Here is a 25,941-nt window from a genome sequence, read left to right as displayed (position 1 = left end):
TTAGAAATGCTACACAGTAAGATTTTAAGCTGCAACTTAAGAAGCTGTAGCTGGCATGACTCTTCCTTTATAAAATGTGGACATCGACATGATCGGTGAAGTTATCCAATCAGTCCGTTGGTTAACACCTACGGCAATGACTGCCACCCTGGCCGTGTCAGTGACATCCGGGAACATTTACTGGCCGTTATTAAGTATTTTTACACTTAGAGGCAACTCAGAAAGGCCCTCAGAGGAGCGCTAGAATAGCAAGCCTGGGTTCAAGCCCTGATGTTGCCACTTCTAATCTGTGAACCCGGGCATGTAGGTCAGGTTCTCCAGGCTCGGTTTTCTCATCCAGCCAACGGGAGTAACAATTATTCCCGTCTCATGCAGACTGCTTGTGAGCATGGAACAGGATAATGCGTTTAGAGGGCTTGGCATCTTCCGGTTGGTAGCAATAAATGCTTAGTACAGTTCTAAACATCGGCAAAAGGAGAAGCAAGTCCTATGACAGGGTTCCCCTTCTTACCGCGAACGAGCGCCGGACGGAGGGCACGTTGGTGAAGGCGATCACCACTGGGATGATGTCCAGGGCGCTGAACTCCAAGGTGGCCGTGGTGATGGTCTGGGGGTCGGCGGACGGGCCTCCGCTGAAGAAGGTGGCGACCCGGCGGGTGTGCGCGCCCGGGAGCGCGCGCTTGAACACGTGCCTGGAGACGAACCTCATGGCCTGGCCGACCTCCCGGCCGGCTGAGGACCGCTCGTAAGGAAGGGCCTGGATTTCCCGGAGGAGTCGGTCCTTCCCGTAGGCGTCCGAGAAGCGGATGAGGTGCCTGGCGTGGGAGTCGTAGGCGAGGACGGCCACGCGCGCGCCTGCGGGGCAGCTGTGCTCCCGGACCCGGAGGCCCCGCACCACGGAGGACATCATCTCCTTCATCCGCACAAACTCCGGCTCCGTGACGCCCCGGGACTGGTCCAGCGCGAACACCAGCTCGGTGGGATGCACGGGGCACTCGGGTTTCCCTACGAGGCAAGGGCACCTTTACCCGGAGCGCACTCGCTTAACACAGACGAAAGGTACCTGCATGGGAGGCCGAGTACCTCTACACGTGCAGTATTAAAATAACTGAACGTTAAATCATGAGATACTAATCACTTAAATAGTAGAACAAACACTTAAAATATTAAGTGTGGAAACCTTGAATAATTACAGATGCTATCAGAGAAACTGTGTGCTTTTAAAATGAAACACAAGAGGCGGTGGCAGGGTACAGCTCAGCCGCAGAGCACATGCTCATTAGCACGCACAAGGTCCTGGGTTCAGTCCCCAGTACCTCCATTAAATAAATGGTAATAATTTAAAAAGAAAAAACAAAAATGAAGCACAAGGGAAAGTCTCTAATCCGATTTGCGTTTTAATGCAATTTGTAAGTTCATTACCAAACTCCTTCTAAATAATAAAGAGTTCAGGGGTATGCCCGTTTGCCTCCAGAGATTAGACCAATGGTACTGTGTTTGTTGCTGAAACTTCTCTCTGTTAAATACACTTCACGATACTTTTTTTTTTTTTAATTTAATGAGGAAACGTAACAGGGTTTACAAAGGGATGGCGGTCCAAGCCCTGCTGATAATCTCAGGCAGACTGGGAGAGGACTGACAGCCTGTAAGAACCACCATTAGATGCAGAGAGTGGGCACCGCAGGGACGTGTTTAAGCCCTGGCCCAACTACTCACTGGCTGTGTGACCTGGCCCCTGTGACTTACCCTCTCTGAGCCTCAGTGTGCTCATCTCTGTATTGGCCGTCCTAACCTCACCCCCTGCCTGTGTTGAGGATGGAGTGGAATCAGCACAGGGAAAGTTCTTAGGACAGCAGTGCCTGGCATGTAGCAGGTGCTCAATCAACATAACCATTACTGTTATAATTATCATTACAGACTTACTCACTGAGAGAACTACGACTTAAAAGAATGCAGAAAGCTTTAACTGATACATTTTTACTTAACAGTTAGAAATGCAGGTTTAACCAATAAATATACCTTACGACTTAGAGAAACTCTGAAGTATGATGATTAAACTCGTATGTAAGTGTTATAATGTATTCATTGCTCCCAGTGCATCCTTTTTAATGCTCGTATCCTGGTCACAGCGGGAGATTTCTATGTGACTGGTTGTCGTTCACCTCCCCCACTACTTCACGAAGCGCAGAGACAGGGACAGTGTCTCTGGATCTGCGATGGTTAGTCCCATCTATTCGTGTTTAGTCTCATAAACACTAAACGAACAAGAGCCAAACACAGACAGTTCTCTGCAGCAGGTGCAGGAAGGAGAGACGGAAGCCTGGCGTCGAGATGCACACTGGTAGGAGGAAATCTGGATGGCGCGCACCCCCTGGAGGGAGGCCTCCTCGCGTTCAGAGGCCAGTGAGTCGGCTCATCCCAGGTGAGCTCAGAACTCAGACCCACCGGGGCCGGGCCTCACCGCCTGAGTGCCAGAGTCTCAACTCCCTCTGGGCCTGGACTCTGTGACCATCACAAACAGAAGGACCAGTAAGAATAAATGTTCAACCCCAATCAGACTGGATCTCAATGGAGACAGGACAGAATTCATTAGCTTCTGAGTCTGAGTGGGCTGAGCAGATACTTAAAAAAAAAAAAATTGAGCCCATGTCAATTTCACACTCACACACACAGAGTCAGATTAAGACCAAACATGACAGTGGTTCTGTGAGCTTTTTCTCTGGGCTCCTATTTCATATGAGGGCAACAGCAGCAAAACTACAGTGCAGCTTCGGGTGTCATTTAGAGATAAAGGGAAATAATATTCTGCACTCACCAAAGAGAAGGAAAAATTCAAGTTTTCAGGAAAAGACACCTAAGTGCTAATTCAGCTTGCTGCCAGGACCCCAGGGATTTTGAGGAGACTGGGCTGGATTGTGGTGGCACCAAGGAGGGTCCCCTCCAGGTGTGGATCCCCACCTGGGGACCCAAGGTGGCTCTGTGGCTCCGCCCTGCACACTGATGGTGTCTGCTGGGCACAGAGCAGGTGACGGAGGAAGGGGAACCAAACACCACCACGTGCCTAACACCCAGCAGAGTGGCCAGTCCAGGCCACCGCTGCGTCTGCCTGGAGGAGCTCAACACGTCCCCTGCCCCCAGGGCCAGTCCTCTGACTTACGCCCATCCCCTCTGCAAGCCCTCTTCCACAGCAGCCCCCAAATAAGCGTTAACAAACTGTTCACCAGTTCACGTTCTTCCCTTCAATCCTTCCCATAAACGTTGGAGCACCTTCCCACTTAAATGACGTCCGGCCTCCTTCTTAAACCCACAGAGCTCAGCGTGGTCTGGCCCCTGCCTCCTCCTCCTCCCCGTCTTCACACGCCAGCCTCCCCCTCCTCCCCGTGTCCCAGTCACACTGGGCTTCCGTCAGCTCCTAGCAGACCCCTGGGTCTGTCTTTGCACGCACAGGACCCCCTGCCTGGCTCTCGCAAAGCTGGCTTCTTTTCCTTCTTCATCCTAACTTCCATGCTATCACCTCAAAGAGGAGTCCTACACCCAGAGACATTTCTCCCCTCCCCTAGCTATATTCCGTGACAGAACACCTCATTCTTTCTCTCACAGCAACTAAGGGATTCTGTGATTCCTTCCTTTGTTTATTATCTGGGTCCTCCACTAGAGTGGAAGCTTCTGAACACAGAGTTTACGTCCATCTAATTCAGCCCTGCGTCGCCTGTATCTCAGAGACTGGCACCTAATAGGCGCCAGTACTTGTTGGGTGAGTGAACACGTAATCAGAGGGCAAGAGTTGATGGGTGATACCAAAGGTATAAGGGTATAAAGGTGTAAGTAGGGGATGACAGGTCTACACGAAAACATCACGTAACGAGTGTCTGTAACGTACCTGGAAACTGGCGCACAGAGATACTGACCCAACTTGGCAATTAACATCAGCTATGAGCTCCAGAGATTTTATCTGAGTGACACGTGCAGCTCACTTGCCGTCTGATCATCCTTACCTTTCTTCTCCACACTTTTGCCCTTGGCATCTTAATCCCTAACCACTGGACTACAGAGGTAATACGGCACACAAAGAGAGAGAGAAGATGGAAGAGGGGAGAGATACTATTACAGAAATTCTCTCGGTGAGGTAAATGGTGATATTGGCCCTTAAAATACGAGTAATTAAAAAAAATCAAGCCACTCGGTTGACAAATAGCTGGGAGACTCAGCTTCAACTCAAGTGATTTATTGGAGGCAGGTCTGCGCTACCAGTATGAGGCAGCAGAGAGTCCAGATAAAATTTATACAATTTGGCAGGCAACCCACGGCGCTAAGCCATCTTTCCAGATGTCTGACATTTTGGAGCTTGATTATAAGAGGCTGTAAATAAAGATTACTCACCGTGTCTGCTGGCTGGGGAAGAAAAACAAAGGAGACCGGGTTATTATTTGGGAGGACAGCAGCATTCTGTACTGTTAAGGAAATCGTGACAGCTGAGGCCCTGCCTTGGGGGCTTTTTGTAGCTGACTCAAAAATCAAGGCAGCAGATGGGGTTTGGAGAGGTGCAGACAGGTACTGCCTCTTGGTAAAAGCGCAGTGCCTCCCACAGGGAACGGGCTGGGAGAAGGACAGCCCTGCATCAGCCACGCGCAGCCAGCTGTCGGAGCCAAAGGGAAGGGACATTACGTTGCAGGAGGGTGCACAGAATTTGTAAAGTCGAAAGGTGCTAACCTCTCTCTACTCTCAATTTTCCCCACCAAGATCCCTCTAGCTGCCAATTATCCGTGTGCACACAGATCGATGTGTTTATGTATGTGTATGTGCTTATGTGCGTGTATGTGTGTCAACATCAGAGGTGGATTTATTCTGAAGCAAATGAAGCTTAAGCTTTAGGACTGCGCCGTCCAACACGAAAAGCTACCAGCTTTATGCAACAATTTACATCTGAATCAATTAAAATCAAATGCAACAAATTCAGCTTCTCAGTTACACTCACCACCTTTCAAGACTCAAAGTCACAAGTGGCTAGTGGCTACCATACTGGACCCTGCAGAGGACACTTCCATCACTGCAGAAAGTTCTGGGCAGCACTGCGCTCAACCTCTCACCCTCAGGGGCCCCCCTCGCAAGACCCCAACACCTGTTCACGTGGTCATGTGCTTTTACACTACGCAGAAGTCACTGGGTGTGATTCCCTTTCCTGTTCTAAAGGACAATTTTGAAATCATTTTGTACCTAATTCTGGATTTATACTTTTGTATTGAACCCCTTAAATTTTGCAAGATCAGAAGGGAGGGTATATTTCTGTGGTAGAGTGCGTGCTTAGCATGCACGAGGTCTGAGGTTTGAGTCCCCAATACCTCCATCTAAAATAAATAAAATAAATAAATGAACCTAATCATCCCCTCCAAAAAAAATTAAAAACAAAAGTTCAGGTCTCAACACACTTGGATCTACCCGTGAATCAGCATAGTTCATGGGGCTCCCATGTCAGAAAGCCCACTGCGCTAATCCGGCCCCCAAGCAACTCATCTTCACGACCCAGTGTATATATTTTGACTCCCATCATGGATGGTTCCATTCTCCTACAAAAGGAAAGTTGCATTCAAAGCTTGTACAAGTCTGTGTCTCTGAGACCAAGGTTCTCTACAGAAATGGGTTCTGATTTGTCTATTTCTCTCTCTTCACAATGCTTTGAGGGGACTCTGACATCCTTTTCAGTCCTCCTGTTGATTTGGGAAGTCACTACGCGTTGTAGCTGAACCTTAGCTGACTCTCCTCACCCTGTCCCTGGAGTTCCTTTGATGGCGCTAACACACCTTTTGATAGAAGAGGATGCTAGGTGGGTCTCAAAGCAAACTCAAAAGAGCATTTGCCAAATTGCAGTGACTTTTTGCTTTTAAAATGTTGAGAGAGGAAAGACAAGACAGACAGAAGGAGCCATTTCGCAAGCAAACGAGTCTAAGTAAAGGCAAGCAAGCCCAGGTTCTCAGGGAAGGAGGAGGAAAGGTGAACTGAAGTCAGGGCTCCCACCCACTGGGACAGCCCCGGGACGCTGGCTCTTTCAAACCAGCTGAATTCTGTCCTATCAGTGACTGTCGGGGGCCTACAATCATTGTAAAAAGCTGAACACAACTCTCCACCGGTTGATTTCACCACCAGGAGAGCGCTGACCTCGTCCCCGCTTTCCCTGGAGGAAAAGTCCTAGATCTGTTAACCCTTAGTGCACGGAACATATTCCAACAGACATGCTGGTACCCAGACCGGGCGTTAATAGTCACCAGTCTACGCTGACTCAAAAGCTATGCGGTGACATCTCTAAGGTTACGGCACTGGCTGGTAAATGGTCTCAATTTCGAGTGCAGAATTTGCGGCTTTTCTTCAAGGAAGGCGGACCACCCAGGTGAGCATTTTCAGAGGGGTACTTACGGCTGTGGTCCCGCACATACTGAATGAGGTCACACGTCTGCAGTTGAAAAATAAGACAGAAAGAATTAACCCTCAGCCTGCCAGGCCCTGCAGCTGAGAAATAAATCCACATCACAGGTGCTCAGGCTCTGTTGGGAGTCAGCAGATACGTACGGAGAATGAAGCCAATCCTTTGGCCCCCTTGACACCCTGGGGAAACAAGAAGAAGGTGGTTTTACTGCTCCAGACACACACATCAGGAGACTGAGGGCGCACGAAAACTACCCTAAGAAAAGGGTCACTTCTAAAGGTTTTTATTCTAAGTTAGAGGCAGAAAAGGATTTAGGTAGGGTGCTCATAACCCAGTATTATTTCTTTTCCTTTTACAGAAGTGCTCAGGGGTGGGAAGGGCTGAGATGCTGGTGGTGACAATGAGAAGGGAGGGGGTCTCGTGTGAGGGAGAGCAGCGGGTGGGGGGTCAGGAGGCGCGGACTTCCAGTGAGAAGATGGGTTAGTTCCAGGGGCATCACGTACAGCGTGGGGACTACAGTTAACAGCGCTGCATTAGGTCCTGATCATCTCAATCGATGCAGAAAAAGCATTTGGTAAAATTCAACACCCATTTATGATAAAAACTCTTGCCAAAGTGGGTATAGAGGGAACATATCTCAACATCATAAAAGCTATATATGACAAACCTACAGCCAGCATAGCACTCAACGGTGAAAAACTCAAAACCTTCCCACTAAAATCTGGGAGAAGACAAGGCTGCCCACTACCACCACTCCTATTCAACATAGTCTTGGAAGTCCTGGCCACAGCGATCAGGCAAGAGAGAGAAATAAAAGGGATCCAAATTGGAAAAGAAGAGGTGAAGTGTCACTATATGCTGACGACATGTTACTATATATAGAAAACCCTAAAAGGTCCACACAAAAACTACTAGAGCTGATCGAAGAATTCAGCAAGGTAGCAGGTTACAAGATTAACGTTCAAAAATCAGTTGCATTTCTTTACACTAACGATGAATCAACAGAAAAAGAAAGTAAAGAAACAATCCCCTTTAAAATAGCACCCAAAGTAATAAAATATCTGGGAATAAATCTAACCAAGGAGGTGAAAGAATTATATACAGAAAACTATAAACCACTGATGAAGGAAATTAAAGAAGACTTTAAAAAATGGAAATATATCCCATGCTCTTGGATTGGAAGAATCAATATTGTTAAAATGGTCACACTGCCCAAGGCAATCTACAGGTTTAATGCAATCCCTATCAAATTACCCAGGACATATTTCACAGAAGTAGAACAAATCATAATAAAATTCATATGGATCCACAAAAGACCTAGAATTGCCAAAGCATTACTGAAGAGAAAGAAAGAGGCTGGAGGAATAACTCCCAGACTTCAGACACTACTACAGAGCTACAGTGATCAAGACAGCATGGTATTGGTACAAAAACAGACCTATAGACCAATGGAACAGAATAGAGAGCCCAGAAATGAACCCACAAACTTTTGGTCAACTAATCTTTGACAAAGGAGGCAAGAAAAACAATGGAATAAAGACAGTCTCTTCAGCAAATGGTGTTGGGAAAACGGGACAGCAGCATGTAAAGCAGTGAAGCTAGAACACTCCCTTACACCATACACAAAAATCAACTCAAAGTGGATCAAAGACTTAAACATAAGACAAGATACAATAAACATCCTAGAGGAAAATATAGGCAAAACATTATCTGACATACATCTCAAAAATGTTCTCCTAGAAGAAATAAAAGCAAGAAGAAACAAATGGGACCTAATGAAACTTACAAGCTTCTGCACAGCAAAGGAAACCATAAGTAAAACAAAAAGACAACCTACGGAATGGGAGAAAATCTTTGCAAATGAAACCGACAAAGGCTTGATCTCCAGAATATATAAGCAGCTCCTACGACTTAATAAGAAACAACCAAACAACCCAATCCAAAGATGGGCAAAAGACCTGAACAAGCAATTCTCCAAGGAAGAAATACAAATGATCAATAGGAACATGAAAAAATGCTCAATATCACTAATTATCAGAGAAATGCAAATCAAAACTACAATGAGGTATGGCCAGTTTCTAAGAGAGTAGCTGTTAAAAGTTCTCCTCATGAGAAAAAAAAGTGTACCTATGTGAAGTGATGGATGTTAATTAAACTTATCCTGGCCATCACTTCACAGTACATCCAAATAGCAAATCATTACATTGTATGCTTAAAACTGATACAGTTACAGGTTAATTTGACCTCCATGAAGCTGGGAAAAACTTATACAACCTAGCTTAAGAAACATCTGTTTATATCAAGTTTTTTTAAAAAAAAAATGAATGTACATTGAAAAAAATGCAAAACAAAAGAAAGTACCGAGCAGGGAACACTCAGTGGGGCCGGGTGAGGGTGTGACGGGGTGTGAGGGTCCCTTTCCTTTCTGCCGGACGCTGCCCTCTGCTCCCTCTCCTTCCCAAGTCGGGGGGATGCTGTGGTCCTTGTTCACACCGATGCTGCCCGTCATCAGCTCGTGATCAGTAACGTTCAAAGGGGAAGAACTGTAAGCAGTGAGCCCCCAGTGGCCGCTTTCCTCCAGCGGCATCTCTAGATGATGCAGGTTGTCCAGGAGCTAAGGATGTGGCTGCCCCTCCTTAAGACAGAGGTTCCAAGTCCCCCCAGTGCTCTGCCCTGCCCACCGGGTGGCCCGGAGCGGAACCCTCATCTGCTCCCGTCACCAGCTGGCCGACAAGGTGACCAGACTCACACCTAACACCTGGAGAGGTAATCCTTGTTGTCTTCCAAACATGAATATGTATCTCTCTCGGGGACAGGAAGACCAGAGGGGGACTGGTTTTAATTTCATACATCCAGTCCCCTCTTTGGAACAAGAAGGGTCTGGCTACTCTCAAACAGAGACACTTGGGGGAAAGATGCCCTGAAGAAAATAAATTCCGTGTGAATGTAACGTAGTAACTTAGTCACTATTTATGCACTTTTTTCCCTCTCTCTTTCATTCGACTACTTACTAAAATAAGAAAAGGGCAAGGCTTGGACAGATACAGAACATTCACTGAGAAGCCCCACTGTAGTCTAGTGCTTCTCATTTCCTTCCTCAAGTCCCCCACCACCCAATGTTTAAATGGCATTTTTCCCCCTCCTCTCTGAGCACATTAAGTTGGAAAAATAGTGCAAATCACTGCCAAGCTGCAATCACAGGAGGCACACGCATATGGATCGTGAAGACTTCGCGCACTGAGAAAAGGAACTGATGTGATGGATGGTTTTTTAACTTACCTTGCGTCCAGGAGGTCCCAGCTCCCCAGGGGATCCCGGTTCTCCTGGAAGCCCCGTGGACACCTCAAAGCAGAATGCATTCACTTTAAAATCGTATTTATACATGTATGTGTGGGTGGGGGTGTGGGTGTTTTCAGCTTCAAAGGTAATATACTTCCATTTTAGAAAATTGCTGCGGATTCTTTTTTCCTTCTGTGCACTTTTCAGAAGCTCACAGAAGGAAAAAAAATCCTCAGGAATCTCTTCTCCGCCTCTCTCCCCAATAATCCTTGTTAACATTTTCGCGTCTTTTCTTCTAGTCTTTTATTTATTTATCCTTTTGGTATTAATCTCTATATATTTTACAATATTATACTTTTTCCTGTTGCCTTTTAAACTAAGTAGATATCTCTGGGCATTTTCATGTTACCAAATATTCTTTTGTAAAAATCACCTTTCACGGCTGCTGCAGTATTCCATGACACGGATATATCATGATTTATTTAACGGTTGGCATTTAAGTTTTCTGTTATTGAATAAGCAATGCCACTGCAAAGTCATACGTGCGGTTCTGGTTATTTCCTTAGGGAAGCTTGCTAGGACAAAGGAGAAATTTTTATCTAAATGAATTTTTATCTAAATTTATCTATATTTGGGGGGAGCGTATAGCTCAGTGGTACAGTGCGTGCTTAGCAAGCACGAAGTCCTGGGTTCAGTGCCCAGTGCCTCCATCAAAATAAATAAATAAAATAAATAAACCTAATCCCCCCCCCAAAAAAAACCCCAAACAAATAAGTATCTACATTTACTAGGTGACCACACTGAAAAACAAACAGATGAAAAAAAAAAAAAACCCCAGAAAAATAAAAATTTAAATATAAGGGGGGAGCGTATACCTCAGTGGTAGAGTGCGCGCTTAGCATGCACAAGGTCCTGGGTTCAGTCCCCAGTCCCTCCGTTAAATAAATATATAAATAAATAAAAATAAATAAACCTAAACGTAGAAACCGTTGAAACAACAACAACAAGAAAACATTTAAGAGCTGGCTGGAAATGGGGAAAAACAGCAGAAAATAAAAACAATGGTTGACTATTTATCGCATGCATGTGCCGTCAACAATGCAATTTCTCATCAAGAAAGCCACAGTTTAGTTTAAGAAGTAGGACAATGTTTTTCTGTTCATTCAAAAGGTCATGAGATTTATAACTTTCATAGGAATAAAGAACCAAGCTGTCTAAAATCAGCTTAATTTTTAAGAAGGTTGCCCACAGAACGGCAAATAATTATCAATGTCCTCTGGGCACTCCAGCGATATTCACAGCACGCTGGGTTAAGTGGGGGAAAAAAACCCAACCACTGTACTGATCATATTTTATTTAGAAGGTATAGATTAGCCTCCAGGGAAAAAAATGACAGACTGAATATATGTATTCACTTTTGCTCCCTTCCCAGTGTCTCACTAAATTACTAGTAAGATTTTTTTTAAGGCAAAAAAACAAAAACAAAAACAAAAAGACAAAAAAACCAGCATGGGGATAATAAGAAAGGAGACAACAGCCACCAAACTTGGGAAGCTGGAAAGAGCACAAGTCAAAGTATCACATGACTCGGCAGAGCTGGAAAAAAGCCGAATCTGAGACCCACAGCAGGAACGCCAGGAACCTGTGATTTCTAACATGTTCTCCCAAGATGCTTCTAGAATTGGAGGTGAAACGGAGAGGCTAAATAAGGCAGACTGACTGAAAATCATTTTAGAAATCCCCCAGACCCCTCCCCATTCTCCACAGGTGGGTGAATGTCCCTTCTTCTACCCAAAGACCGAGGGGAAACCGAGGTGCCTGCGCGAGGGCGCTCCAGGCAGAGCCGAGGCCAGCGGCCCTGCTCAGGGCACGGGAGACTGAACAAAGGTGTGGAGGAGATGCGAGGCCTGCTGGGAGGCTGGCACCCAGACCTCCACCCACAGGCAGAAGACTGAGAGAATCTTCTCAGGGTATCTGACCAGACAGAGAGGGCAGACCTAAAGATGCTAGGGGCAGGTGGCTAAGTACTCAGGCAGATCGCCCCCCAGGGCAGCTTGTATTTGCCAAGGCCCACCCATGTCCTCGGGGCTTCCCGGCAGACTTTTTGTCCTCAATTCTCAAGTAGAAAGAGGAAACTTAGTCCCCAGACCTGCGAGACAGAGCAAGACATACATACACACACACACACACACACACACACACACACACACAAATCCCACACTGCAGGAAATGGATTACGTTGAGCAGAGAAGACTTAAAAATATGAATGTACATCGTCAGAGAGAGAAGAGATGTTTCAACCAGGAAACAAGAATAGGATAGTATAAAAAAGGAATATTCAGAGAGCAAAAATGAGTGCTTGAAAGTTAACATGCGAGAAGAGCCTTGTGATAAGAGAGATTTTCACAGACTGAGAGACAGGGAAGTCATTCGGGTTTACAGATGAGTTCACTTGAATTTGATGCTGGCTGCAACAGCCAGTGGTCTATCAAACATACACTGTACATCTGCTTTAATTATTAAAGACAAGGGCACATGGACCAGAAGAAAAGAATGTTCATGTTGAAAATAAAGATTAAATGCCTCTCTTCCCAGGACGGCAATGCTGCTCCTCCTTTGATGCCAAGCCTCTCTTCTCAGGTGCCAAGGCCACTGTCACTCACTGCATACGTGCTGGTCTGTTCTTTTTTCCTTCTAAACCTTGAAGAAATATACCCCTGACTTGTTAATGGTTCTTTACTCTGACAAGATATAAACCTGTGCTGGAAACCCTGCTTCTCCAGAGCAGTTTCTCAGAGTCACCTGGGGAGTGTGGGCTTCTGGACCGGTCTTCAGTTTGGCTCAAAAAAAACTCTTTCCTATTCTTATGATTGATTGTTTATTGATTATGTATGTTGACACTTGTATGACAAAGTCAAAGAAATCTCCCAGAAGGTAGAGCAAAAAGACAACCTTTAGAGAAATAGGAGGTCTATGGCAGAGGGATTAATATTTTTTCTGTAACAAACCTTATGCAATTACTTGACTCTTTAAACCAGGGGTCCTTAACCAGAGGGGATTTTGTGTCCCCCGTCCCCCACTCCTGCGGGGACATTTGACAATGTCTGGAGACATTCTGCGCTGTCATAATGGGGGAGGGGGGGAGGGGTGGTGGATGCTGACATCTACTGGGTAGAGACCAGAGATGCTGCTCTTCATCCTACAATGCACAGGACGGCCCCTCCCCCTGCAATTATCCAGCCCCGAACGTCAGTAGTGCGGAGTCTGAGGAACCCTGCCTTGAAGTATGTGCACGTGTAAAGCTGATAAAAAGTACAGACACATACAAACATACCTGTATACCCAAAACAAGACTGGTTAAAAACCATGCCAAATTAAAAAAAAAAAAAAAAAAAAAGCTTCAGATGGGAGGAAAAAATGCCAAGGTGAAGACTGAGAACACTGAAGTAGGAATGTAATCATTCCAAAAGAGCTATGGAGGCACTCAGAGCTTTGTCACCAGAACCTTCCTACAGGAGCGTCCGTTCTTTCAGAGGGAAAACCTGGATGTTTTCAGGGTTTCAGCTTCAAATTCAAAAATCCTCCCAGAGGTGGAGAAAAAAGCAGCTTGGCAGGTAAAATGAGTGAAAAGTTGTCCAATGTGGGGGAAAAAAATTCATTACCAAAGGCCAAGAGAGAAAGATTATCTATTTCCCATTAGTTTACTGTTTTTCAAAGACGATGAATGTGCCGTATGGCAGGGAGGGAACCCAAGAAAAGGCTGGACTTGTCAGCATGTCTCTGATGCTCAAGGGTAGCGACTTCATGAACAAGTCCAGGGGAAGGATCCAGAGATATTTCAATGCCAAAAGCCTTTTCCAATTATTTTCCCAATTATATCGGTCTTCATCTGTTTTTTTAAAGAGCAAAATGTTAAAGGATAGTGATCCAAAAATACGTGTGAGTGAAAGAATTCCAGCTGGGAAGCAGTGCCCTTGGGAGAAACAGGACGGAGGGAAAGGGAAGTTTCTCTGTTCTGCACCCCTAAAACCTACATAAATCATCTCTTCACATAAAGTTTTTGTTATACTTTGCAGGGGAAAAAAAAAAACAGATCAGAGTAAAATTAACTCTGGTGACAAAACTGAAAAACCACCTCCAGTGTCAGTTTTTATCAGACTTTGTGTTTTTCTTTCCCCGCTGATTGACGTGGTACCAAGATCAGTTCACCTGATGGATGCCGCTTGGAAGAAAAGAGACAAAGGATGTCTTGGGAGATGACGGTGCTAAGATTGTGTCTCTTATAAAGCAGCCACCTCAGTTTTGCACAGTTGATGGCGTATAAGGAGTCAGCAGAGCAAGGATCCGTCCTTAGCGCACAGGAAGCCAAGGCAAGTTCGCGACACGGGTGGTTACTGAGTGGTCCAGAGCATCAGGCACTGTCCAAGGTCCCCCAGGGAATCCCAAGGGCACATTCAGTCACATGCTTAATGCAAACTTTCTCGCAGAGCTCAGGAGGTCCTTTCTTGAACTAAATGGGGAGAGGACCACCTCGTTACAGTCTGTCCAGACCGTAACAGAGAAGACGTGGCACCAGGAGGCATTAAGTTACACGAGTTCTGCCCGGGGACGGGATTAAACCGACCGTATTCTGTGGCGCAAAAACTGTCCTGGGCCACAAGGCTTCCCTATGAAACACCTGCACACACACGTATCCCCAGGGCTGAGAGTGGCACCGTGGTAGCCAGGACAGGTGGCCTTGTTGGCTCAGAGCTAACAGTTCACTACTTTATTGCTGGCCGTGAGGATGGGAAAAATACCCATCTCCCTTCCCCAAGTTTGCCTTAACAGAAAACACACGCTTTACACGTCTCTGGGATCAAGTGACAAACGCCTGTAAAACGGGAAAAAACAGCTGCGGGTGGAGGCTTTGCTGTCCAAGAAGCTTACCGTCTTGCCTCCAGCTCCCTTGGGTCCCGTTTCTCCTGGACCGCCAGGGTCGCCCTCCTCACCCTAAAGGAGGTTAGACAAGCAAAATGAAATGGTTACTAAAATCGAAGAACTACATCTTAATGTGTTTTTATTTCTACTTTTTTTTTGGGTGGGGCATGGAGGGGTAATTAGGTTTATTTATTTACGTATTTATGTGTTTAATGGAGGTGCTGGGGATTGAACCCAGGACCTCGTGCATGCTAAGCACACGTTCTACCCCTGAGCTATACTCTCTCCCCACATGCTATGTGTTTTTAAACTGATTCCAACACGAAGACATTTTTCATCCATATTTTTATCTTTAACAGTCTTCTTTGAAGTGTCTTGCCCCCCAACCCAAACCCCTTACTTCTTAGTTCTGAACTAAGCACACTGCAGCCTCACTGTCTGACTTCCCCGTCTCTCCAGCCAGAACACAGCCTCCTTGGAGACGTGAACCCTGCCCTTTATTTCGTCCCCTGATCCTACCCAGGACCTGGCATTTCTTGAGCTCCGTAAGCGTCTCCAGCAGAAGTCAAAGCCTTAAGAGAGGGGAAGCCACTGCTAACTTATTCTCTGAGGGTGATTTATAAACACATTGGAGAACTGAGCCAAGTGGAATCAGGTAATTTTCATTTCCCTTACATTTTACTTCTTTAGAGCAAAGAAGAAAATACGAATGATAGAGGGGAACGGGTGCGTGCGAGGGAAAAAGTTGAGGGTGGCTTCTTCCTTAGGAATTAAAGAACTAGAATAAAATACTTGTTGAAACGCCGGCTTCTTTCTTCGCCCCTTTCCCCATCAAGGTTTCTTTTTATTCAGTTATAACTAACAACCCTTCTATCGCCCTGTGATGCAGTTCCCGACCCTAGGGGTATCTCTGGTTGACCTCTAGTCAGTATGAAGGACACGGTACCTTGGGTCCACTTTCTCCAGGGAATCCTTCCTGCCCCTGTAATTGACAGAAAATACACGTATGGATCATATCACACTGACTTGAATTCTGCCTGCTGCCTTATCGAGTTTAAGTGCCTGTGAACCACAGAAGGGCCAAAACAATTGGAAAGGAAACTGTATAGCACGATTTGAGAAGCTAAATCCAACTTCTAAATTAAACTGTTTACTGGGCTCAACAAAATGTCATGACAATCTAAAACAAGTGAATAAAAGTACACATCTGAGGGATTAAAATTAGCTCTCCTCTGACTGTAGTCTTCCACAGGGGAGCTGGTGATGTGGCCACGTGCCTCTGAAACAGTCTTCTTAAAGTGGATTTCAATGGAGAAATCTGGGAAGCCTGCAGTCTGAATTTGATCGTGTGTTTTCTGGTCCTCTGTTCACCTTACTTTGGCCACAGACTATAGCTGATGAGGGATGCTAATCCTCATTTGGTGAAGAAAAATTTTAAGATAAAAGTTTATTTTCTGATTATTAAAAGGAGTATCTCCTCAAATACATATAAAATACCAAAGAAGAGAAAGGAGAAAAACCACCACAATCTCACTTCCCAGAACTGTAACTATAAACATTCTGTATTTGTCTGTTACAATAAATATCATGTAATGATTTTCTTTAATCTTTAAAAACCACATTTTAACCATATGATGTTGCTTATATGTGGAATCTAAAAAACAAAAAGACACAAATGAACTTATCTATAAAACAGAAACAGACTCACAGACATAGAGAACAGACTTATAGTTACCAGAGAGGGGAAAGGGGTGGGAGGGGATGAATTGGGAGTTAGAAATTTGCACCCCTTGGGGAGTGATGGAAATGTTAGCTGTCTTGATTCTGGTGGTGGTTTCATGGGTGTACACATCTATCAAAATTCATCCAACTGTACACCTGAAATATGTGTAGTTTACTGTATAGAAATTATACCACAATAAAGGTGTTTTTTTTTTTTTAAAAATCACCCCCCAAAATAAAAAATGCATTTTGGCACAATTGGGATAAATGGTTTTTTTTTTTTATTACATTCTGATTTTTCACTTGGCATTGTCATATAATTTCTATACAATTAATGTATAAACATCATATACATTCATTTTTAAAGAGTGGCTAATATTCCAATGCCACAGGCTACTTAAAGGCTTCCCTTTTTATCAGATATTAAGGTTGTTTTCAATTATTCTCCATTCTAATGAAAACTTCACTGGAAAGTCCTCATTCGTTAGTTTTTCTTTTTAAAAGAAAATTTAGCTTTGAGGGGGTTTGTTTATTTCACAGCCTCTGACATCATTCCCATTGGGACTTCACTTGGAATTACATTGATCCATTATAATGTTTTAGACTTTCCAGCAAGACCTTGGTATGTCTCCATTTGCTGAAATGTTCTACCTCAGTAATTTTTGTCATAGGTCTCCAACATTTGGCAGAAAGGCTATTCTTAACTTTATTATGTTTTTGTGGACACTGCTATTATGATTTCTAAGTGATTACTATTGGTATTTAGAAATCACTATTTACAGTATAAAATATCTTACTTCCAGACACTTAAATGTTCAGTGACAATATAAAGTTATAATCTTCAAAAAAATTATTTTTAATTTTAATTTTTTGGGGGTGGTGGAGGTAATTAGGTTTATTTACTTATTTTAATGGAGACACAGGGGATTGAACCCAGGACCCCGTGCACGCTAAGCACACGCTCTGCCACTGAGCTGTACACTCCCTGCTATAAAATTATAATTCTGGCAGAAGGTCAAAAGGTTGAATTTTGAAGTTACGGCTTGGCCTAATGCCCATAAAGCTTCTCAGTGATGGTGAAAGTAAACATCGTAAGAGGAGGGCAAATTCTGGAATGCTCCCCTCGAGTACAGAGCTTCTAAGATTGGATGCACTGCTGAGGCTGGAACCAGCCAGGCCCTGGCCGCACATCTCTGCAAAGAACAGAAAATTAATTTCAAGTTTCGATTGTTGCCTGCACCTGAAACCATCAAGCTGTTTTTTCTTCTACTGTATTCCTTATGAGATCCCAGCAAATCAATGATCGAAATCTAGCTGTAAAGGTCCAGGACTACCTTATTCACTGCTTTTTTTCTCTTAAATGTGGCCCCCTCCCCAAAAGCAACAAAAAAGAAAAGGAAAACGTCCTGCTTCCTGTCACCGTGTCTTACCTTTGCTCCTTTACTGCCGATGCTGCCATAACCCGGGCCGCCATCACCGCCCTGTAAACAAGGCAATTATTTACAAACGCTCCTGACTACAGACAGAGGCAGGCTTACCCACGAGAGTAGAGCGCCAGTTCTTCGGTCTGATTAGGAAAAATTAGACACCAGGATTCTCCCTCTGGGGCAGGGCACTGACATCCGGTGACCATGACACTAAAGAAAACCCTCAATACCAGATACAGATAATGCACCGTCTCTTAGTCTCATCTGTCAAAGAGCAGTAGTAATTCCCCTGCTCCTGGTGTTAGGAGGATGGAATGTGGAAGTTCCAGGTATACAGTAATCCTCATAAAAGGAGGCGGTGGTATTCTCTCTCCTGGACAACGTTTGTACTTTAATACCTTCGCTCTGACCCGTTTGCAGTTTGCTAGATACAAGGGAGGCGTCCTCCACGCCTGGGCGTCGGGGCTGACTGCTGGGCCCCGAGCCTTGCACAGCGCCTTAAGGGAAGCCCTGGGCCCTGATGAAGGGCGGGCTGGGTTTCCAACGAACAGGTTCAGGTGGGAGGAAAGGGTGGGAGGAGGGTTGCGGGGATGCTAAAGACACGTTTTGCCCACTTTATCACTTGGCTTCAAGTGCATCTGGTTAGGATGTTTGGTGCCAGGTGAGACACCACCGTGGAAAAGCTGGCCAGGATGGGAGGAATAGCTCAGTTTCTAGAAAGCGATACAACTTGACTGGGACGCTCTCTCCGACGCTCTCTTCAGAGACCACACCTGGTATCTACTGAACTAAGAGTCCAAGAACCAGATCAAAAGCAGTGATAGAACACGAACCGCAGCGCCTCGAGGTCCCCGAAGGCCAGTGGCTCCCTTTTCTCCCAGGTCACCGGGCTCCCCCTGTCAAAGAGTACAGCAGAACGCGTCCTCGTTAGGTTGTTCGTGCAAAGGACATTAGCCGACAAGACTTTTCAACTGCATCCCTGTGTCACAGCGACGGCGGGCCTGTGGCCAGGACTGTGAGCTGGCCAAGCAACACGAGATGAGCTGCTGTGGCTGGCGAGCAAGGCTCCTCCGCTGAAGGACGAAGCCCCAGAGGGTCTGCCGACCTACTCGGCGCAGGCTGCCCTCTCAGGGCGAGCTCGGGGCCGGGGCCGCGCCCTTGGAAATGTCTCACCATGAGTAAGGGGGGGAGCCGTGCTGTTTCAAAAAGTTAACGCAACTGTTTTCCATGGTGATCTAGGCAGCTCATCTGACTGCTGCAGAAACAGACTTAGTCACCTAGTTTTAAGGTTTTATGTGTCAATCAAGATAACCAAGGTAGCAAGCCATCCCTGGCCTGGCTTCTGACCAGGAGCCACCTACTGTGGGTCATAAAGCAACCCCAGCATTCTGTTGAGGGAAGCCAGCTACCTGGGAAAGCTAATACAGGTCTACAAAAGAAGGCTTACTCCTCTTCTTAAAAAAAAAAAAAAAAAAAGAAAAAGAAAACCTTTAAAAAAGTTTAGATTTTAAATTTACAACAAATTAAAAAAAATTTTTAAATGTCATTTTTATTGAAGTGTCATTGATTTACAATGTCAGTTTCAAGTATATAGCAAAGGGATTCAGTTATAAACATATATATATATTTTTTTCAGATTCTTTTCCATTACAGCTCATTACAAGAAATTGAATACAGTTTTTTTTTTTTTAAATGGCGGTGCTGGGGGTTGAACCCAGGACCTTGTGTCCTTGTGTGTGCTAAGCATGCACTCTGCTACTGCGCCTTACCCCTACCTCCTGCAGCAGCGTTGCGAAGACAGTGGACAGTTCCCACACACTCCTCTATGGTTGATATGACACTAGTTACACCAGTAGCCACAACAAGTACACGAATACCGACTCATTCTTATTAAGTAAAGCCCCCACTTCATTCAGATGTCCTTAGTTTTTACCTAATGCCTTTGCCTGTCCCAGGATCCCATCTGTGATACCAATGTCACGTTTCCTTAGCCGTCTCTGGATTGTGACAGTTTCTCAGATTTTTGATGGCCTGGACAGTTTTGAGGAGTACCAGTCAGGTATGCTGTAGAGGACACCTCAGTTGGAGATTGTGTGATGTTTTCCTCATCATCACGTGGGGTTTTATGACTTTGGGGAGATATGACCCCAGCAGGGAAGCGCCCTTGTCACCACATCGTACCAACAGTATGTGCTAGTAATGTGGCTGTCACTACCGATGGTAACCTTGACCATCCTCTTGAGGGAGGACTGGTCAAGTTTCTCCACTGTCTGTCCCCTCCTGCCCTTTCCATAATGCACTCTTTGGGGGAAAGTGTGTGGAAGAGGGCTCAGCCCACACTTAAGGAGTGGGGGTGGTTAACCCATTAAGGATAGAAAGGCAGCATGGTCCGCGTGAGATGTCCAGATGGACAAAGGTCCACCAGCACTGAGCCTGGGCGTGAAATCGAATAGGGTTCCATGGAAGGGAAGCCCTGAAGTGTGCTCTGGGGCCACCTGCCTCCCAGGGACCTGGGGTCCACATGCAAAAGGAAATTCCTGGACCCCATTGGGTATCAGTCTCTGGCAGTGGGGCCCTAGGATATGCCTTTGTACACCAGCTTCTCAGTGGGTTCTTGGGCGCACTGAAACCTGAGAGCATCTGCTTTAAGGTAGGGAGACAAGGTAAGTCGTATGGCTTGTCCAGGGTCAAACATTTTGTTACGGGTTACAGCTAGGCACTGAGCCTGCTCCCTGGGAACTTAATGGAGAAAGGTTGGAGTAAGTGCTGGGGTCTAGAGGACTTGGGACATCTTGGGGCTGCCCAGGGGCTTTGGGTTTGCTTTGAGGGCACTTACCTCCCCAATTCTTGCCCCCTCCCATTCTCAAGTCCCTCTTATTAATAATGATCTTCCCTGCCACCGCTCCCCCGCTCACCTCCACCTCCTTCCACACGCTCACCGACACCAGCTCTAGGGTCCCTACATCCCCGGCTACCCATCTCTTGGTCCCTTCCATCATACTCCGTGGAGCGCCGTCAGTGCACCTTCAAACCTTCTCTCCACATCCCTGAGACCTGCACTCACCCACACCCTTGCTCACTGGGAGCTAAACTTGGTTCTTACCAGCGACTCTCCTGCCCTGCAGCCTTCTCCGGGGCAAGGTAGGACCGCATGGGTTCCAAACTCTCCTTTCCAGACCATCAGAGCTACACCTCCTGTTCCAGTAACCCCTTCCTCTGGGAGCTGATTATCCTTGTCATCTGTGGACCTCATTTCACCCTGCAGTCAACTGCCTTTGTAACACTCCGTTGCTGCCTCCACCAATGCCAGCCTTCTCGGCAGCTCTCCATCATGACAAAGCAAGTCTCCCTTCTTCTGCCCTTGGTCTCATCCTCGGTGTCAAGTTTCTCCATTACTTATCCACTCTTTCCCACATCTTCAACCTCCTCCTTTCTGTTTTTCTTCTCTCTGTTCATCAACATGCTAGTGTCTCTGGGATCACTGAAAGCAAACACATACCCCGCTCCGATCTGTCCTAGACCTTGCTGGTACTAGCAGCCAACGCCGTCTCTGTCGCCTCTAAAGCCCAGTCTCTTCAAAGAGTAGCTTTCAGCCCCATAACCATTTCTTCCTCCGGAACACACTGTTCAGTCCCTTGCAGCTGGTCGGCTGCTACGTTTTGGAATCCATTCCTTGGAGCATCCTAGCACCGCCCTCTGTTACCTGGGACTTGACTCTTCCTTGCTCCTTGAACCCTCTTTCTCAGCATCCGGTGTGCTTTTCTGCCTCTCCCCCTCTTTCTAATAATTCATCGTCTGTTTCCTCTTACCCTTCTTACAAAGAGTCGTCCCCAAGAGTCTTTTTTTGAAATCCAAACGATTCTGAAACAGGCATCCCCAACCAGCCCTAGACCCTGTCCTCTGTCCCTGAAACCAAGTGATTTCTTCACTCTCATCCCCGCTCTCCTCCTGACTTTCCCACTTCTGTGATGGTGTGACCGCTCCTGCTGGAAGCCCACGGCTCGTCTAGACTCTTCTGCCTCAGCTTCATCCTTGAAGACTCCTAACCATCACAAGCCCCTCCTGCCCACGCCCTGTTACGTCATGCAATCATCACTTGTGTTGGAGACCGTGAGAGCACGCCAGCCCGCCTCCACTCTCTCAGCCTTCAGATGACCTCCACAATGAGCTGCCTATTTGAAGTCTTCCAATGTCTGGCTGTGTCCATACACTCCAATCACAAATTGTAGTTAACACCGTCCTGGCTACCTAGTCAAGTCAGTCACCACCCACCTTCTTGTTTTCTCTGTGCCCCTCAGACAGGACCATTTTTCATCCCCCTAAAAACGATTAACGGGATTTTCCCAACCCTGTGCTTTCCTTCACTCTTCTTCCACATGAAATGTCCCCTCTCTGCTCATCCAGTGCTTCTCATCTTCTAAGTCCATGTGAAGTCTGCACCCTTATGATGGCTCTTCCTCCAGCCCACAGACACTCCTATTAAAACTGCGTTTAAATCTCCTCTTCAGTTCCTCACCCCAACTTGTGCTTTACGTCATAGGCTAGTGTCTTGAAAATATTCTAGCAGCCACTGTGTAAAATGGTATGGAGGTTCCTTAAAAAACTAAAAATAGACTTACCATATGACCCAGGAATCCCACTCCTGGGCATATATCCAGAAGGAACCCTAACTCAAAAAAGACACCTGCACCCCAATGTTCATAGAAGCACTATTTACAACAGCCAAGACATGGAAACAGCCTAAATGTCCATCAACAGGTGACTGGATGAAGAAGATGTAGTAATATATGCACAACAGAATGCTACTCAGACATAAAAAAGAATAAAATAATGCCATTTGCAGCAACATGGACCTGGAGATTGTCATACTAAGTGCACTAAGTCAGACGGAGAAAGAGAATTATGTATCACTTATATGTGGAATCTAAAATAATAATACAAATAAACTTATCTGCAAAACAGAAATAGACTCAGACATAGAAATCAAACTTATGTTTCCAAAGGGGAAAGGAAGGAGAGAGAGATAAACTGGGAATTTGGGATCAGCAGATACTACTGTACGTAAACTAGATAAACAACAAGGCCCTCCTGTAGAGCACAGGGAATTGTATTCAATGTCTTGCAATAACCTATCATGAAAAAGAATATGAAAAAGAAGATATCACTGTGCTGTACACCAGAAACTAACACAACATTGTAAATCAACTCTACTTCAATAAAAATTAATTAATTAAAATATTCTAAGTTCTGTGAGGTTGACTCTATGTCATCCTTATCATTACACAATCCAGAAATTCTTTCATTAAACAAGTGTTTACTGAGCGCTTCTCAGTGCCAGGGACTGTTCTAAGCTCTAGGGATTCAGAGAGAGCAAACTGACAGGGATTCCTGCTCTCCTGGAGCCGACTTTCCAGCCCAGCTGAATGCCAGCAGGGCACCTTCTTCTTAAAAGGCGCTCAGCAAAGGTTTGTATGAGCGGGGGAAAGAAAGGAAGAATAAGAGAAGGCGGGAGGGAGTGGGGGAGAAAGGCAGACCTGCCCCGGAGCAGTCCCCCTCCCCGGAGACCCCCCCGGCTCAGATCGGGTGGAGCCCTCCTGAGAGGATGCTGAGCTCGAATCCCTGACCTCATCCCAGTCCACACCCACACCCTTCGATGCTGCTGGCGCTCCAAGAATCAAGCCCGGGCATAGGGACTATGAGGTATGCTCTCCTCTGTGTTGAAAGTGCTCTGGCTAATTCAACCAGACACACTTCCCTTGAGAGGCAAAACTTCAGCTGTCATGGGTATAAAGAATGTGACCTACTTTAGTTCCTTGGCTTCCCCATCGGCCTTGACTCCCTGCCTCTCCCGCAGGTCCTGGAAGCCCCTGAAACAAAACAAGGATGACAAATGCAGCAGAACATAAAGCAGCCTTCCTCTAAACCCTCTGTGTCTCTTCTAAGATGAAAAGGAACCACAGATGGGAAAAGAGGGGTGGTTTTATTGATTCCTGCTCTGGAAAAAAACAGTATCACAGCTGTCAAATAAACAGCAGTAACCAAAAGGAAATTAATAAAGCGATCCACGCCAGCTGTTGCCGGAATGCTCGCTTTTCCCCCGCGAGTCGTCTCCTCCAAAGAGGTTTTAGGTTCTCCCTGTTTTGCTGTCGGAGAAGATGGTGCTGAAATGTCTCCCGCTTTAAGAAGGCATTTCAAATGACATTTGCCTTCAACTGCAGCCTTCCTGGCTCCTTGTTTTGGCAGGAAGCATGTTGATGTCATTGTGGAAGGTAAACTTATCTTTATTTGCAAATGACATGATTAGAACAATAGGAAGCTCAAGAAACTTTACTAAAAATAATCAGCATTAATAAAATATATTCAAGTGGTACACGATAAATATTCTGGTATCATTTCCCTTTCCTAATGCTAAGTTGGAAAAGTAAATGTAAATAAATTCCCATGTACCAGTAAGAAAAGAAAAAAAAACTGTAAACTACTTAAATTTAACAAGATAGAAGACCTACTTAAGAAAGCTGTAAGATTTTACTGAAGTACCTAGTAACAAAATTTAAACAAATGGACAAACGTACCACGCATCAATACGGAGAATCCATTTGCTATAGCAGAAGCCTCTCCAATATTCTAGAAAACGTGCTTTCCCGGGACAGCTTTAGAGCTGCACATTTAAAAACCCCAATTCAGAGACAGCCCCACTGCCTTCCTATGTTATTGACTCTTGGGATGAGTTTTTCCTCTGGGAGATCCAGACATGTGGCAACCAACCTCTTTCGGTTACACTGTTCTCAGGTACTTGTAAGTAATCCAAACACCAGTGGATTGAAATTATTTTCATGTTTCTTTTTGCCATGGTTACTATAATTTAAAAATAAATAAACCAAATCTGTGTAATAAGCATGATACTAAGTCAGAAATAATGGTCATTAACCTTTTCATCTTTTGAAAAATTAAAAATGTAATAAGTTGGACATTGAAAATTTCCTAATAGGAAAGACAGCTGAACAACGCCTTGGTTACTAGGGAAGATAATGATCTTTCCCCAAGCTTCCAATCCCCTCCTCCCTTCTTCATCTTACAAGAGTCTCCATTTCTTCACTCTCCATAGCTCTTAACCCTTTCTCTTCTAACTTTCACTCCCCCACTGCATGGAGCTCCCATGACCTTCGTGTTTAACCCAATTGACTTTTTTTCAGTTCTTACCTTATTTGAATTTGATCACATATTCTTTGACACTTTCCCATTAACTTCTGTAATGCCAAGTCACCACGGTCCTCCTGGTCCCTCCTTAGTCTCGTCTCAGTAAATTTTGAAGACATTTCTTCTATTTGCCTCTTAAATCTCCAGGCCCCTCTGATCTTATATTTTCACAACATCCCCTTTTCCTGATTCACACACCACTCCTCTAAAATGATTCCTAAATATGTGACTCCAGTTGGAACCACTCAACTGAACAACGGACTCAAATATTAAAATGACTATTTGGTATCTCACGGGAATTCATTACCAAAGACAGTCATACTGCCCAAACTCACTCAGTCCCATATTGTTTCCATGAGGAATGGGGCCACCCTTTACTTCCTCTGCAACCCAAGCCAGTAACCTAAGAACATCACCTTCCCTCCAGCTCGTCTCCAAGTCGATCAGCTACAAGCCCTGCAGAGCCTTCCCTGTTCCTGTAACCACCTCACTTCCATTCCCACGGCCACCACCTACCTGCAGGCCCTGCTGGCATTTCTGCTGAAACTCCCGGCTTTCCGGACCATAGCCTGGCCTCCCTCTAATGCATTCTCCTTTCCATTTTTCCTTTCTATTTAAAATGTCAGGCTGATGCTGTTACTTTGTCTGAAATTCTGAATGCCGAGTAGCTTTCAGAATGAAGTGGAAGGTTTTTATTGCTATGAAATAATACCTGAACACGTGGGTGTCACATGCCTCCACAGTCACCTGGGGCTGCTTCAGTCACGCTATGGTCATGCTCATCAAACCACCTGAAGCCCCCAAATATTCCTCGCTGTCTTACGCCTCCCCACTTATGTGAGTTGTTCCCTTGGCTCTTCCATTTTCCTGTCTCGGGAGAGGCAGATTCTCCCCATCCTGAAAACCTTACTTTCAGCGTCACTGTTTCAAGAACACCCGAACCCCCTGGAATGCTGGGTCTCATCACTGTCCCACAGA

The 25,941-nt window shown here is 45.5% G+C and overlaps 1 protein-coding gene across 3 annotated transcripts in view; it reads right to left on the bottom strand.

Moving 5' to 3' along the window:
• COL6A6 (collagen type VI alpha 6 chain) overlaps positions 1 to 25,941 on the bottom strand; it is a 148,135-nt gene that overhangs the window by 20,077 nt on the left and 102,117 nt on the right. For 2 of the 3 annotated variants that reach the window (XM_045521376.2, XM_045521375.2), the window contains exons 24-33: positions 23,571 to 23,633; positions 18,600 to 18,662; positions 17,770 to 17,820; positions 15,564 to 15,599; positions 14,627 to 14,689; positions 9,698 to 9,760; positions 6,562 to 6,597; positions 6,409 to 6,445; positions 4,381 to 4,392; positions 512 to 1,005 (exon numbers count right to left, since the gene is read on the bottom strand). In XM_045521376.2, coding sequence (XP_045377332.2) covers positions 512 to 1,005; positions 4,381 to 4,392; positions 6,409 to 6,445; positions 6,562 to 6,597; positions 9,698 to 9,760; positions 14,627 to 14,689; positions 15,564 to 15,599; positions 17,770 to 17,820; positions 18,600 to 18,662; positions 23,571 to 23,633 — 918 coding nt within the window. The remainder of the gene's footprint in view (positions 1 to 511; positions 1,006 to 4,380; positions 4,393 to 6,408; positions 6,446 to 6,561; positions 6,598 to 9,697; positions 9,761 to 14,626; positions 14,690 to 15,563; positions 15,600 to 17,769; positions 17,821 to 18,599; positions 18,663 to 23,570; positions 23,634 to 25,941) is intronic. The other variant, XM_074372212.1, reaches the window with a different exon arrangement.

Source organism: Camelus bactrianus, chromosome 1 (assembly GCF_048773025.1).
Source record: "Camelus bactrianus isolate YW-2024 breed Bactrian camel chromosome 1, ASM4877302v1, whole genome shotgun sequence".
In the NCBI taxonomy this organism is placed as follows: domain Eukaryota; kingdom Metazoa; phylum Chordata; class Mammalia; order Artiodactyla; family Camelidae; genus Camelus; species Camelus bactrianus.
This window is presented reverse-complemented; position numbering and strand designations above follow the sequence as displayed.